The 14,143-nt window shown below is 41.0% G+C and overlaps 1 protein-coding gene across 10 annotated transcripts in view; it reads right to left on the reverse strand.

Moving 5' to 3' along the window:
• Positions 1-1,641: 1,641 nt before the first annotated feature.
• Positions 1,642-14,143, reverse strand: part of FAM107B (family with sequence similarity 107, member B) — a 267,016-nt gene continuing 254,514 nt past the window's right edge. For all 10 annotated transcript variants that reach the window (XM_011934240.1, XM_011934243.1, XM_011934247.1 and 7 more), the window contains 3 exons: positions 13,433-13,616; positions 4,980-5,130; positions 1,642-4,412 (listed from right to left, as the gene is read on the reverse strand). In XM_011934240.1, coding sequence (XP_011789630.1) covers positions 4,296-4,412; positions 4,980-5,130; positions 13,433-13,616 — 452 coding nt within the window. In that variant the 3' untranslated portion in view covers positions 1,642-4,295. The remainder of the gene's footprint in view (positions 4,413-4,979; positions 5,131-13,432; positions 13,617-14,143) is intronic.

Below are 14,143 nucleotides of genomic sequence, written 5' to 3' on the forward strand. Positions count from 1 at the left end.
TTTTTTTTTTTTTTTTTTTTTTTGAGATGGAGTCTCACTCTGTCCAGCCCAGGCTGGAGTGCAGTGGCATGATCTCGGCTCACCACAATCTCTGCCTCCCAGGTACAAGTGATTCTCCTGCCTCAGCCTCCCAAGTAGCAAGGACTACAGGCATGCGCCACCACGCCTGGCTAATTTTTATATTTTTAGTAGAGACGGGGTTTCACCATGTTGGTCAGGTTGGTCTTGAACTCCTGACCTCAAGCAATCCACCCGCCTTGGCCTCCCAAAGTGCTGGGATTATAGGCATGAGCCACCATCCTTGGCCCGACCTCATGATATTCTATAAATACAGCTATAAAAATAAACATCAATGCAAATGTGTGCATACATATTTACACTTAGACACACAGGCACATATATAGTTCGAGGGTTTCTAGGAGTAGCAGGACTGCAGTAGCAATGAACACACTTTTAACAAATGAGTGAGTGCCCTTTGTGCCATGGCGAGTGGTAATTATCATCTTGCCAGAAAATCTAGGAGCAAGTGGGAAGACATTCAAAGGATCCCCAATTGATCATCAGACGACGTTTTCTCATGAGACAAAACAAAGTAGAAACTGTGATTGTTAGGCTAGCTCATAAAGATTGTATTTATCCAAAGACCCTGGAAGTAAAATACTTCATTTCTTATACTAGGAAATGTATGCCAGGTAGTATTATTTTAAAACTTCTTTTAGCTGTCCTATAGTATTTTAAATCTTACTAAACACTTTAATTGCCCTGTCTTGTTGCAAATCTACTACCACTACTGTAAAACACACACACACACACACACACACACACACACACACACACGGGGGGGGGCAGGGGGGGTCGCAGAGAGAGAGAGAAGAGGAAGAGATTGGGGAAGTGGTCAAATGCATTGACAGCCTTAACACCTGGGCAAACTGCCTAGTTATTTCAAGGATGCAGCTACTCCTCAAATGATTTTTGGATCTATCTTCTCTACTGGCTTTAGAGTTCATGGTACAACCTTAGAGATAGTAAATTTTTACTCTCCTGAGTAGATACAATATTTTAAAAGAGTCCAAAGACACTAGAAGTTGGGTGATCAAACTGAGTAATTTGTAGTTCAAAAATAAAGCCATACTTATAAAGAGACTTGAACCTCCAAAGTATTTTAACCAGTAGTATAATGCAATCAGGTGTATACCTTTCCAAAGTAACTTCTTTGAGGAATAACATTAATATAGTTGAATAAGCAAAAAAAACTCATAATCACACTTCAGACATGCCATGTGTACTGGGGTCAAACGCACTAAACATTGGCCCTTCCCAAAACCTGTCTCCCACTGTCCTACAAGCTATCTAAAATACAGAATACTTTGAGCTGAGGACTGCCGGCTGCTGCTGGAGGGCCATATGGTCTACTGCAATGTGTAACTTACAGTGCCATAAATACCTGAGATGACTCTGTTTGATATGATAAACTGTCAGCTTGACTGCCACAAGGCAATAGGACGTAAGTGATTTGGGGGTAAGGTTGTCAAGGAGAACTAGTCATCAAAAGGGAGACCCTGGAACCAACTCTCACCTTTGAACTGAACCCAACCCTGTTCTGTTCCAGATGCCCACTTTAAACAGATCAGACAAACATGGTTGCATGGTCCAAGCATGTGGTGATTTTTATTAAGAATAACTTTGGTTCTAAGAATTCCACCCTCAATTCTTTAATACTTTCCATTAAAAACAATTATACAAGAGCAAATACAAAAAATATTAAATTATGAAAACCAATCCATTAAGGCTCCCTTTATATATATTATATACACTCAAACAAGTCAAGATTTTTCAGAGTAGAAGAATAAAGTCGACTGTTATAGCTTAGAAAGCAACGCTACTACTATGAGACTATAAAACATTGAACTAGTTTAAGAAAACCACGCTGTGGAAAAAATGGAGCCATTTTTGTCAAAAAGTGGCTCAAAGCACAAAACTGCTCGGATGTGCAAGCGTCCTAGGGGTTTGGGCTGCACGGTATTAAGGGGAGAGAGGAGACTGACAGCCTGTTTGAATCAGGCTTGTGAGCCCAGGTCATCTGACAACTTCAAAGAGCTTCTCTGCCTATACATTCCACCGTTTAGCATAAAACACCACTTTACGCTATTTACAAGTCTCCTTGTGGCCAGATTTTGTACTACTAATTACAAATAATTCTGCAGATTTGAGTGAGATTAAGAAGGAAATGCTTTCTTAATTAACTTTTTTTTTCCCCCCCAGTGAAGAATGAATTCTAGTTAAGCTCTAGGAACAGAATTGGGCCTTCTAAAGGAGCCTATCAGGGCCCTTGTGAATACGATCAAGTGGCAGAATTGCTTCGAGAATACAGATTTCAAGATCTGACATCTAGTTAGATAACAAGATAGGAGCCAGTTCCGAATCTTCATTTTGCAAACAGCATCACTAGTCCAGACACAAAGAAAGAATTCCAGTCAATGTGCAATCAGAAATGGGCTTTTCCAGATCATCAGTCACCACACTTTCTTCTCTCAAAAGGAAGAACGATGGAAAAAAATAGTTACTATTCCATTCTTCAAAACCAAATTACTATAGAGCAACAATTCTTAAGCATTTCTCATTTAATTCAAATAATACTTGCTGATGAGATAGATAATCCATTTCAGGTATAATCAACTAACATGTTTCTCTAACTAGCAGTATATTATCATTGCATTTACTTTTGTTCCCATTCAGATTGAATATGGGCCTAATTGTCAACTGCTAACACTAAAGCATTGCCATAGAAAGCTAATTTCTACTATGCTAATTAAGGATTCAAAAGCTCTGGATCCAGCTTTCTATGAGTCTTCAAAGAAAATATGAGAAGTCTCTACAATGCAGAAATGACTGGCTGAACTGTCTCTATGGAGAGCGTACTAAATCCTCAAAAACTCTTCCATATCACCCAGGCAAAACGTACCGATGCCCACACCAGCAGTTTAAAACTAATTTTGCATGAGAATGCTGCTGCTGTCTATAACTCGGCCCCTCTCTGAGGAGCGTGGTGCTAGCTAGAATGAGGGCACTCAGCAGCCCCTCCCTTCCCGTCAGCTGTTCCTGAGAGATGCAATATAGTAGTCATCGACATCATCCTTATCAACAGCATCATCACTCAAACAGTGGTGAAAGTCTTTCTTCACGAGAAAAAACAAAGATAAAGAAATACACGAGCATTAATCAGAAATTTTCAAAGCTTGGATTCTAATGACACTTATTATCATTAGACATTCAAATGCTATACATCTTCTGATGAAGCCTCCTTAAGAGCAATCTACACTTATTTCACATCAGAATGCCTAGTGAAATCCTCACTGCCCAGCCGGTCACGGGAACCTTCCCCACACTCCTCTTGGAGAAACGAAAAGATGTGAGGGCTTCTACTTTTGATACTGAAGCTGGGTTATATGGACTAGTTCCACTCTCTACAGGACTGGAAGGTTATTCCATCTAAAAGAACTAGATCAGCAAGACATTTAAAAACAAAACTGAACAAAAATCCTCCTAGTAATCAAGGCAATTAATGAACGGACAGGATGTACCTTCTTGGAACTGGAATGTCACTATGTAGCCTACTATTATTACACAGAGAACCAAAGGAAATGAAAATACAATCAAGATGGGTGTTTACAGGCTTTTAAACCTTCTCACCCTATTTCTAAATTTAGTGCCAACAAGGGTAGCGGCTGTGCTTGACATTCACGTTCCTTCTCTGGTGTTAACCGCAATATGGGTGAAAGTATAAATTAAACAAGAAAATTCTGGGTCCTCAAAATAAAATTTACAGTGGGTGAACAGATTAAATGCATTTCTATGTGATCTCAATTATCTAACAGATAACAAAAAGAGGAATTAAAAGTATTTTTTTTTTAGCTTTTAAAAGAAAAAAGGCTCTGGGTCCCACTAAACTTGGAATGGAAGAAAAACCAAGTCGTGCAACTCTCAAGAACTGATTCCAGTGTCCTCTTCCTTTTTCCTGTTCTCACTTTTTTGCTTGTTGGTTCTGTTAAGTCTCTGAACACAGGTCCATCATTCTAACTTATGCGTGGGGCACTGCCCTTCATTTGGCGAATAGGAACTGCAACCGTCACAGGCAAGGCATCCACCCAGATCGTAGGAAAACCACACCAGATCCTACTGCAAGTCAAAATTCTCTGCTGGCTGGAACATTCTCCAGGGGCTTTTGCCCTGAGATTGAGGAGGCACCCACAGACAGCTCTGTGGGGTGACACACGAGGTCTTGCTGCAGCCTCGGCCTAGGACTCCTGGGCTTGGGCGACTTCTTGGCCTGTTCTCCTGAGATTGCCTTTCACCTTCACGAACTCGGGGGCATTTTCTTGCTCTTCTTGCAATTTCTGCTTCTCAAGTTCAAGCTAAATGACATTCAGAAAAGGAAAAATTATTTACAAACCAAGCAGCCTTTCAAAATACTCCTCTCTCTTTGCAAAGTCCCTGACAATTTTACTTCCCCATGGAAGAAAGTCTCTCCTGGTCCCCCACTTTTAAAAACATGGATGGACAGAGTCTGGGTAATTGTGCACAGAAACAGAAGCTACTTGGTTGTCACTGCAAATAGGACCGCGAGATGACAAGAATTGAAAAGACAGGGCTAAGGAAACACATCCTGAGATCAGCACGCAGCTGCTCTGGAGTCCTCGTGAGGGTGAATTTCATTAAATGACCCCAGCACCCTGTGTGAATTCAGTGCCATGTCCCTGTTTTGCTTTTGCCTCTGGAATCTGTTTTAGGTCCTCAGTAGGATTCTTGTCCCTGCCTTGAACATACCTGACCCCATTTGCTGACATTTGTCTCCAATATTTCTTTCATAGTATAAATGTATACACTGACACGTCTGGTAAATCCTGCCTGCTCCAACACTCCAACATGCCTCAAGATTAAAAAAAAAAAAAAAAAGACAGCTTCCAGTCAATCCCCCTCACCTGCTCCAACTTCTGCTGCCGTTTTAATAGCTCTATTTCCAAGTCAGATTTCTTCTTCTGGGCTTCTTCTTCCTTCTGCTTTATTACTTGGTCTCGTTTTCTTTTTTCCATCACCTTCTGCAATTCTGGTTTGTTCTGAGGAGCAAGACCCCTGCAAAAAAAGTATTAACAAAAATAAAAAAAAGTTCATCTAATGGCTACATTGTTTTATGAACAGAAATTTAACTTACAATATCAACCATGGAAAGGAGGTCTACAGAATTAGCATGATACCTACTAGGCTACAATAGGCAACATGGTGATCTAAGAAATTCACCAGCACGAAAGAAAGGCAACAGGAGATCTCCAGAGAGTACATTAAATCCCTTCATTCAATAAAAATGTATTGGCCACCTGCCGTGTGCAAGACGGTGGGCTACGCAAAGAAGGGCAGTGAGGGTGGGGGTGCTCGTACGACGACTGTGATGGGTGCCCATGACGGAGACGGAGATGCTCAGGAAATCAGGGGGTTCTGCACGGAGAGGAGGCTTCCCAAAATCTAGCCCCTAATTTTTTTTTTTTTTTTCTGAGACAGAGTCTTGCTCTGTCGCCCAGGCTGGAGTGCAGTGGCACGCGATCTAGGCTCAATGCAACCTCCGCCTCCTAGGTTCAAGCAATTCTCCTGTCTCAGCTTCTGGAGCAGCTGGGATTACAGGTGTGCACCACCATGCACAGCTAACTTTTGTATTTTTAGTAGAGACGGGGTTTCACCATGTTGGTCAGGTTGGTCTCAAACTCCTGACCTTGGGATCCACTCACCTTGGCCTCCCAACGTGCTGCGATTAGAGGCGTGAGCCACCGTGCCTGGCCTCTGGCCCCTGATCTTATGCACTAAATGCAGCCTCAAGACCAGCTAGCACAGAAATTTAGACAGTAAAATGGCCCCTCAAAACCTTCCCACTCTTCATTTTTCAGATCTGAAAGTGGGTTCTTATACATCTAAAGGCATGTCCAAGGTTATATCACTGCTGAAGGATATGGCCGGGCAGAACCTTAATCCCCTAACTCTCAGTCCAGTGCGCCTCCACCGAAACCCTTTCAGATGTGCGGTTGATTCTTTACAATGAAAGCGAGTCAGCCTTCAGGGAAGTTCTACATTTCTGAGAGATAAATTAGGTAGCCATCTCTCCAAATGGGGAGAAACAAGCCAAACAGGCCATGAACTAGCCACCCTCCATCTGAAATATTTGAGAGAAGTCAAGGGAAAGACATGTCTTAGCATTTTCTCCGGTACGATCTCTAACTGTTAGCTTAAGATCTGCCTTTTCTCTTTCCTTAGGATTTCTCCTATGGCTTTCCAGAATACTGGATTATCTACTAGCCCACCTTTCTTCTTATTGTCTTCCTTAGTCACTTATTTTAGCCGGTCTCTGCCAACTCATAAGTAATCTCAACTTGATGTTAAAATTTACCAAGACAATTTAAAATCAAAATAGGACCGACCACCGAACAGGAAAAGCACTCTGAATTTCAGGCAGCACAGGGTGTAGGTAACCGTGCACACACACTCATGCTATGCACACAGGCACGTAGCAGAATAGTAATTCATGCTTTTCTGAACTGTAGGCAACCAGCACTGCTGACTCTGTCCTGGACTCCAGGATGGGCCTGAGCACCTCCCACACACCGACTGGTCTGGCTGCTGGTGACTGCTAATCTGTAGACCAGGGACAAGGTTGTTCTTTAAACAACTCCTATCAACTACTGTGACTCACCAACTAGGAGTCATCTGGCCAACTGTTAAATAACAATTTCCAATATATGTGCTCTGGCCAGAGAAATTCAACAGCACACTCACCTTGATCCCTTTCAAGTCCACACAATCACATCTGTAAACCAATCCTCAACTGCATACTTCCTCGTTCATCTAGAATTTCTAAAAATTCTGGCACTCTCCTATCTAGATGCTTTTAAAAATCACAATAAAAACTTAATTCAAAATTGTTCTTTAGAGTAAAAATCAGTATATTCCATCTTTTTTTTTTTTCTGAGACAGGGTCTCTCTGTTGCCCAGGCTGGAGGGCAGTGGCATGATCTCAGCTCACTGAAACCTCTGCCTCCTGAGCTCCAGTGATCCTCCCACCTCAGCCTCCTGAGCAGCTGGGGCCACAGGCACATGCCATCACACCCAGTTTTTTTTTTGTTTTTTGTTTTTCTTTTTGAGATGGAGTTTTGCTCCTGTCACCCAGGCTGGAGTGCAATGGCACAATCTTGGCTCACTGCAACCTCCTCTTCCCAGGTTCAAGCGATTCTACTCCCTAAGTCTCCCGAGGAGCTGGGATTACAGGTGCCCACAACCACACCCAGATAACTTTTTGTATTTTTGGGAGAGATGGGGTTTCACCATGTTGGCCAGGCTGGTCCCGAACTCTTGAGCTCAAGTCATCTACCTGCCTTGGCCTCCCAAAGTGGTGGGATTACAGGCATAAGCGACCACACCCAGCTAGTATAGTCCATCTTTAATGACAGAGGACACACAGTCAAAATAATATATATCTCCAATTTCCCAATTTTTATTAGCAGAACTTTCCGTTAAAAAAAAATCTGGCCCAATTTCCAGTGAAACAAAAGAGGCAGGTGACTTTTGTGCTTTAATTATGGTTTGCTTCATACTTATCAAGACTGAACAACAGGGTAAAAAATATGGACAGATTAAATCTTTAATCAGCACAATATAAGTTGCTTAAGAGTACTCTGTTCAAAATAAAGGTGTTATTAACTACAGGAAAAGCTGTTTTTAAGTAATCAGAATAAAGATTTACTCAGTTTCATGACTACTAAAAAGTCTTGATATAACACTACAGACAGAATTAAGGGATTTAAATTTTAGGATTAAGAATTTAGCTATCTGAATAATTTAAATTTCAAACATTTTTCTTTCCCTACATTTCACTGGCAAAATTAACTTCAACTATTATTAAATTCTCCTGGATTATGCAAAAGCTGCGGAACATTTGATGTATGACACAATTGGCTGACACTCTATTGCAACCTATGAATGGGTTTAACTATTATCCAGTATTCATTTTCCTTTCAAAGATTTTACACAATAGTGACAGTAAGATAAAATATGTAGTAACAAAAAATTCAGGAAAATGGTGCTTATATGATAAATATTCTCTACTTACAGCAGTCATGAAGTCATACAAATTTAGTTAATATTTTATCACAGTGGATTACTTAACTTTCTGTGCCGAATGGAAAAAGTCAAGCATTGTTCATATAAGTCTCTAAGTCTAAATGGAGCAGAGGTAGTGTTGACAGACAGAAATGAGTTTCTCCAACTTTCATAGTTAACTACAATATCATCCCTGGCATAAGAACAGTTGGTTCTCTTTAATCAATTCTGACATATACAGCTAACAAGTACTTTCAATCCCTTTATGACAGTATCACCCAAAAGCAACAGTAATTTCCAAGTTGGCTTCTTGGTACCTGCGACTATTAAAGCGGGCAAAGCCAATTTTAAAAATTATAAAATTAGTAAGTGCTCTTTGCAGAAAAAGAAAGGTAATATACCCATATGTTAAATAAAAAAGCAAAAGCACATCCAAACCCTCTCCTTTAAACAAATCAGAGGAGTTTCACTCCATTGCAAATGTTCTATGTGAACAGTGGCCCCAAAATTATACAAAGTAAAGGCCCTGTACCCATCAACCCCTACCCATTCCTGCATCCAGAGAGAACTGTTACCGACAGTTTGGTCTATGTTCCTCCACACTTTCTATACCTATAGAAACATGCCGCAATTCTGCCACATCCCTATTGACAGACATCTATTTGGTTTCCAATTGTTCACTATTAAAAACAATGAGGCACTGAGCCTCTGTGGACATTTATAGCTGCAAGCTTCTAGAAGTAGTTCTGTTGGCTAGATTCATAGAAGCAGAATTGCTGGCTAAGCACCTGCACATTGCATATTTTGATGAGCACTGCCAAAGTGCCCTACAAAAAGGCTGCAATGATTTATATTCCCACCACCAGAGTATGAAACAACTTTGAAAGGTACATTTCATATAAACCACTAAATACATTCAAGGGCAGATGGGGCGAGTCCACATTCATTCCACATCTACCTGAACTCTGTATTAATGAGTATTATGTATTAATAACTGAAGTCATTTCGTTAACTGGGAGAGCATTCCGCCAGAGGAAAGGTCTGGGGCTCAGACCATCACAGAACATCGCCTTCCTCTCTTAGCCAAACATCTCCTGGCCTAATTATTTTTCTTGGGGTACAGGGAAAAGCTGACTTGAATTTCAGCCCTTGTTCTTTTTTTTCGAGGGGGCAGACTCTCGCTCTCTTGCCCATGCTGGAGTGCAGTGACATGACCTCGGCTTACTGCAACCTCTGCTTTCTGGGTTCAAGCTATTCTCCTGCCTCAGCCTCCCGAGTAGCTGGGACTACAGGCTCCACGCACCACCCCTTCAAGCTAATATTTTGGTATTTTTAGTAGAGACAGGGTTTCACCATGTTGGCCAGGCTGCTCTCAAACTCCTCACCTCAGGTGATCCGCCCACCTTGGCCTCCCAGAGTGCTGGAATTACAGGCGTGAGCCACCGCGCCAGGCCTGAATTTCAGCCCTTGTTCTTTAATCTTGTAATCTTCTGGTTTGTCCTGCCTCATTTACATTTCTGGTTCAGTCATTTTTACCTGCATGGATTCGAACACAAATACTTGTATCCTTTATCTCTAGAACTGCCCCTATCTTTTTCCATGCTGTACAGCAGCAAGTATTTATTGAAGAACTATTTATCTAGAAAAGCATGCCAAAAGAATGTCAGCTAAAAACCAGGAATGAGAAGCCACTGACTTACAAATATACAAGCCAAAGAACCAATTTTAGGGATATGTTTAAGTAACTGACCTATTTATTCCAAAAAGTAATTTTTGTAGAGTACAGAATCTCTCTCTCTAAATAATACCAGAAATATTCTTAATTTTGTTTTTTTTTTTTCTTTAAAGACAGAGTCTTGCTCTGTTGCCCCGGCTGGAGTGCAGTGGCACCATCTCGGCTCACTGCAAGCTCTGCCTCCTAGGTTCACACCATTCTCCTGCCTCAGCCTCCTGAGTAGCTGGGACTACAGGCTCCCGCCACCACGTCCAGCTAATCTTTTGTATTTTTAGTAGAGATGGGGTTTCACTGTGTTAGCCAGGATGGTCTCGATCTCCTGACCTCGTGATCCGCCCGCCTCGCCCTCCCAAAGTGCTGGGATTATAGGCGTGAGCCACCGCGCCTGGCCCTTCTTAATTGTTTTTATAAGGATTCCTTCAATAGTCATCTTTTCACCAAAAAAAAAAAAAAAAGTCTTTTGAAAACTGCCTTTTTATACCACTGAGAACACCTATGGAAACTGAGAACCTGACGCAGGGTTTTAACAGTCAGACTTAGACGCTTCAAGACTTTAACCTGAAACTAAGCTGGGTCCCAAAGACGGTAAATAGAAGAGTAGGATTATACACTAGAAAGAGCGTAGGTTTCACAGTTAGAAGACCTGCGGGTGCTTGTTCTCTAAAGCAGGGACTTGGCCTTTAATATATAATCTCTAAAATGTAACTGGAAAAACTGTCTGAATTGCTATAGAGCTTTGAGCTAAATTTGTAGCTATGTGTAGCAAAGATATAGTCTCCATATAAACTTGTTTTTATTTCCAAACACTATTTCAAAAAACTATTACGTGATCTTAAGATGATTCCTTAAACCAGTTACCCTGAGATTACTCACATGAGTGAGGGTAATCTGAAGATAACGCACACTGGGTTATTAGAAAGAGCACCGGATGAGACAAAATGTTGGAAGACTTGTTATAAACTTCAGAAAAGCAAACAGATTTTCATTACAATACCACGCAATAATCAAGACTGGTTATTCCTTAACCAAACATACGTCATATTGATGTGACGTATCCTATAGTTCGGCACTAAAAATTTAGAAATAAAAACCCCAGTCTCTAAAAAGTATACAAAATAAAACATGAATAAAAGGAAAGAAATGAGAAATTCTCAGTCTAAAACCAGTGTATTTCTAACAAGTTTGTTATGACCTTGAAAACTCTTAAGAGATAAGATGACATACATTCATTTGATTTTGAAATCTGCCTTTTCTTTTTCTTTTTCTTCTTCTTTTTTTAATGTATTTCCAACCAGACCAAAATCCTTCAAAGAAACGGGAGAAAAAGCAATAGGAAATTCCAGATGTTGCGACATAGGAAGTGGAAGATAGATGTGACTAAGTGATCACTTACTAAGTTAAGTATTTTCATACAAGCTATTCTTTACGTTTTTTTGTTTGTTTTTGGAGACAGAGTCTTGCTCTGTCACCCAGGCTGGAATGCAGTGGCACAATCTTGGCTCAGTGCAACCTCCACCTCCCATGTTCAAGCAATTGCCCTGCCTCAGCCTCTTGAGTAGCTGGGATTGCAGGCGTGTGGCACCACACCCGGCTAATTTTTGTATTTTTACTAGAGACAGGGTTTCACTAGGTTGGCCAGGCTGGTCTTGAACTCCTGACCTCAGGGGATCCACCCGCCTTGGCTTCCCAAAGTGATGGGATTACAGGCGTGAGCCACTTTGCCCAGCCTACTTTAATTTTTTATAAGAAAGATATTATTATCTCCCACTTTACAGATGAAGAAACAGATCTCAAGAGGGGATACCTTGGCCAAGATCGTAAGATAGGTAAAGTTAAGTCCTACCATTTCTCTCTGACCTCAAAGCCCACGTCCTCTCTACACCATAGTACTTTAGGGAAACCCAGCATTGTCTCAGATCAGTTGAGCTGGGCAAACAAGGAGAAGAAAGAACAGGCCAAAGACAGCATGGAAGAAGCCCTTTCTCTAAAAAATGTGGAAACAGACTCAACTGCACAAATCTGTAGGTTTCACAGCAATATGACCCAAACTACTAAATACATTTTTGCAGAATAATTTATAGCCTATAATTTAGAGAACACTTATTCTGCAAATGTTTGTTTTACTCTGACCTTTATTCTGAGTTGGAGCCCTTTCTTAGGTTTTTCTAGAAGAAAAAGTTTGAGCTAAAATGTTTCTTAGAGAACAGCTAAGTCCCCTACCTTATACTTTATAGATAAGGGAACTGAGGCCAAAGAGGTGAAGATAATCTGAAAATCTATGAGTGACAACTGCTATTCTGTTTCAGAGCCTACTAAACTGACGATCTTTCCACCAAAATGAAGACATGATTTCCCAGGCAGAACAGGATGGCTTCCAAATTCTGTGGTTTATTTTAGGAACTTGATAGTCTCATTTTGCTTTGGCCATAATAATACCAAATTCATATATTCTTCCTTCTTTTGTGTGACAAAGGCAGATGGAAGCTAAAAACTTCTCTGCATTCGATTTAATATACATTAATCCAACAGCTTCCTAATAATAATGCTGGGGATAAAACAGGAGTAAGCCACATTCCCACACTCTAGAGGGAGAAATGCATTTACAAATACCTCCTGGGATAGATAGGAGTCATTAGTTCTACCTGGAGTGTAGTCAGGAAAGAGAATTGCCATAAAAATGCCCCCTTTATCCTCTTTAAAACATTTTTTTAACTAGGCCTCCCTGCAATAAATTACTCTAATGCTAAACTTGATCTGCATATCTTTCAGTTCAATGGGAGACCTTTCACCAGGGCTTAGCAAAGAGTGGGCAAATGAGCCATTGATAGTCCTACGAGATCTGAAAATAATCCTAAATGAAGCTTCCTAGTTCTTAAAACTGAAAAAGTAGCCTTGCATCCTCAGTTCTCCTAGTCTCCTATCCTGCCCAAATTACTTAAAAAGCAGAGTACACCAGCCCAACATCCAAAATGATTTATGGCACAGGTGGAGTTTGCAAAGTAGATAGAAGGTAAATGTTTTCCTGTCCTCCAAAATAACAATAAAGACATGATAATAATCATTTAAAATGCTACTCAAAAACAAACAAAAACATGAGTGTCCTATCTATTAAGTCTAATATGGTTCTAGAGACTTCTCCCTGCTACTGACAAATGCTGGAGTAGGCAGTAATTACATGATTCCTACACCTCCCTCAGTGTAAGGAGAAAATTCAGAGATTTTAAATTTAAGAATATATTTCTCTTCTACTTAGGACATTCTCTTATATCCTTAATCCAGCCTCTTCCACCCAAATTTGGAAACAGGCATCCATTTCAGAAGGGAACCCGGGACTGCAGGAGTCTGGAAGCACTGACGGCCACCGCAGTGACAGCCACCTGCAGGGGACCTGCCTCATGGAGGGATAACCCGGTTTAGGATGTGAGAAGGAATAAGAAAGCCTTAACAAAGGGCAAGAAATCAAAGAATCTTTGAAGTCTCTGTAAATACAATTAAAATTAAATATCATTATCTTAAAAGTTCTCCTAAAAAAAAAAAACTATGCTCAAGAAACCATTTTACCTTTTTTGATTCATAAGAAGTTCTCTGTGAAGATCTTGATGGTTCCGGGAGGTTTTGACAGGATTGATCAGTTTCTGAGGCCTAATGAGTTCAGGATTGTCATCTTCGATGTAGTCTGGCTCGGCCATGATGCTTCTTGTAATGAGATATGAGTCCTTAGGGTCGATATCCTCAGGTGGGCCGCCTGAAAGAGAAAGATGAGAAATACTCATTTGCGGTTTTTGCTAAGGCTTCTCCCACACATGCAGAGGCCCACAGAGCTGTGCTCAGTATGCTAACACATGCCATCCTCCTGGGTCCACTCTGAGGTATCACTGATATATCTTCTAAAGCGCTTGGAATGTAACTGGGGTGGGGCAGGGAAGAGAATGGTGGCCTGGTCTCGTCTTGCCCATGACTAAGGCCAGGGAGCCCTGTGGCCTGACTTCTATCATTGCCACTGCCACATCTTGAGTTCTAGTCACAAAGAACTTGTCTTTGTGCCTTCCTGCCACCCTGTCTCCGTATCAACTTCAGAACAAGCACTTGGGTATGTCAGAAAAAAGCAAGTTCAAATGAAAATTCGAACACTGGCCTACAATGGCTGCAGCTGGACACGTGTCAGAAAAGCGGGGCCTATAAACTAAAGCTGGCCTCTTGCCTGTTGAACTGGAGTTTGTTAAATATTTCACTGACGGTTATTGGTTCTAAACCTGTTTATCAAACACAGAA

Source organism: Colobus angolensis, unplaced genomic scaffold (assembly GCF_000951035.1).
Source record: "Colobus angolensis palliatus isolate OR3802 unplaced genomic scaffold, Cang.pa_1.0 Scaffold133, whole genome shotgun sequence".
Classification (NCBI taxonomy): domain Eukaryota; kingdom Metazoa; phylum Chordata; class Mammalia; order Primates; family Cercopithecidae; genus Colobus; species Colobus angolensis.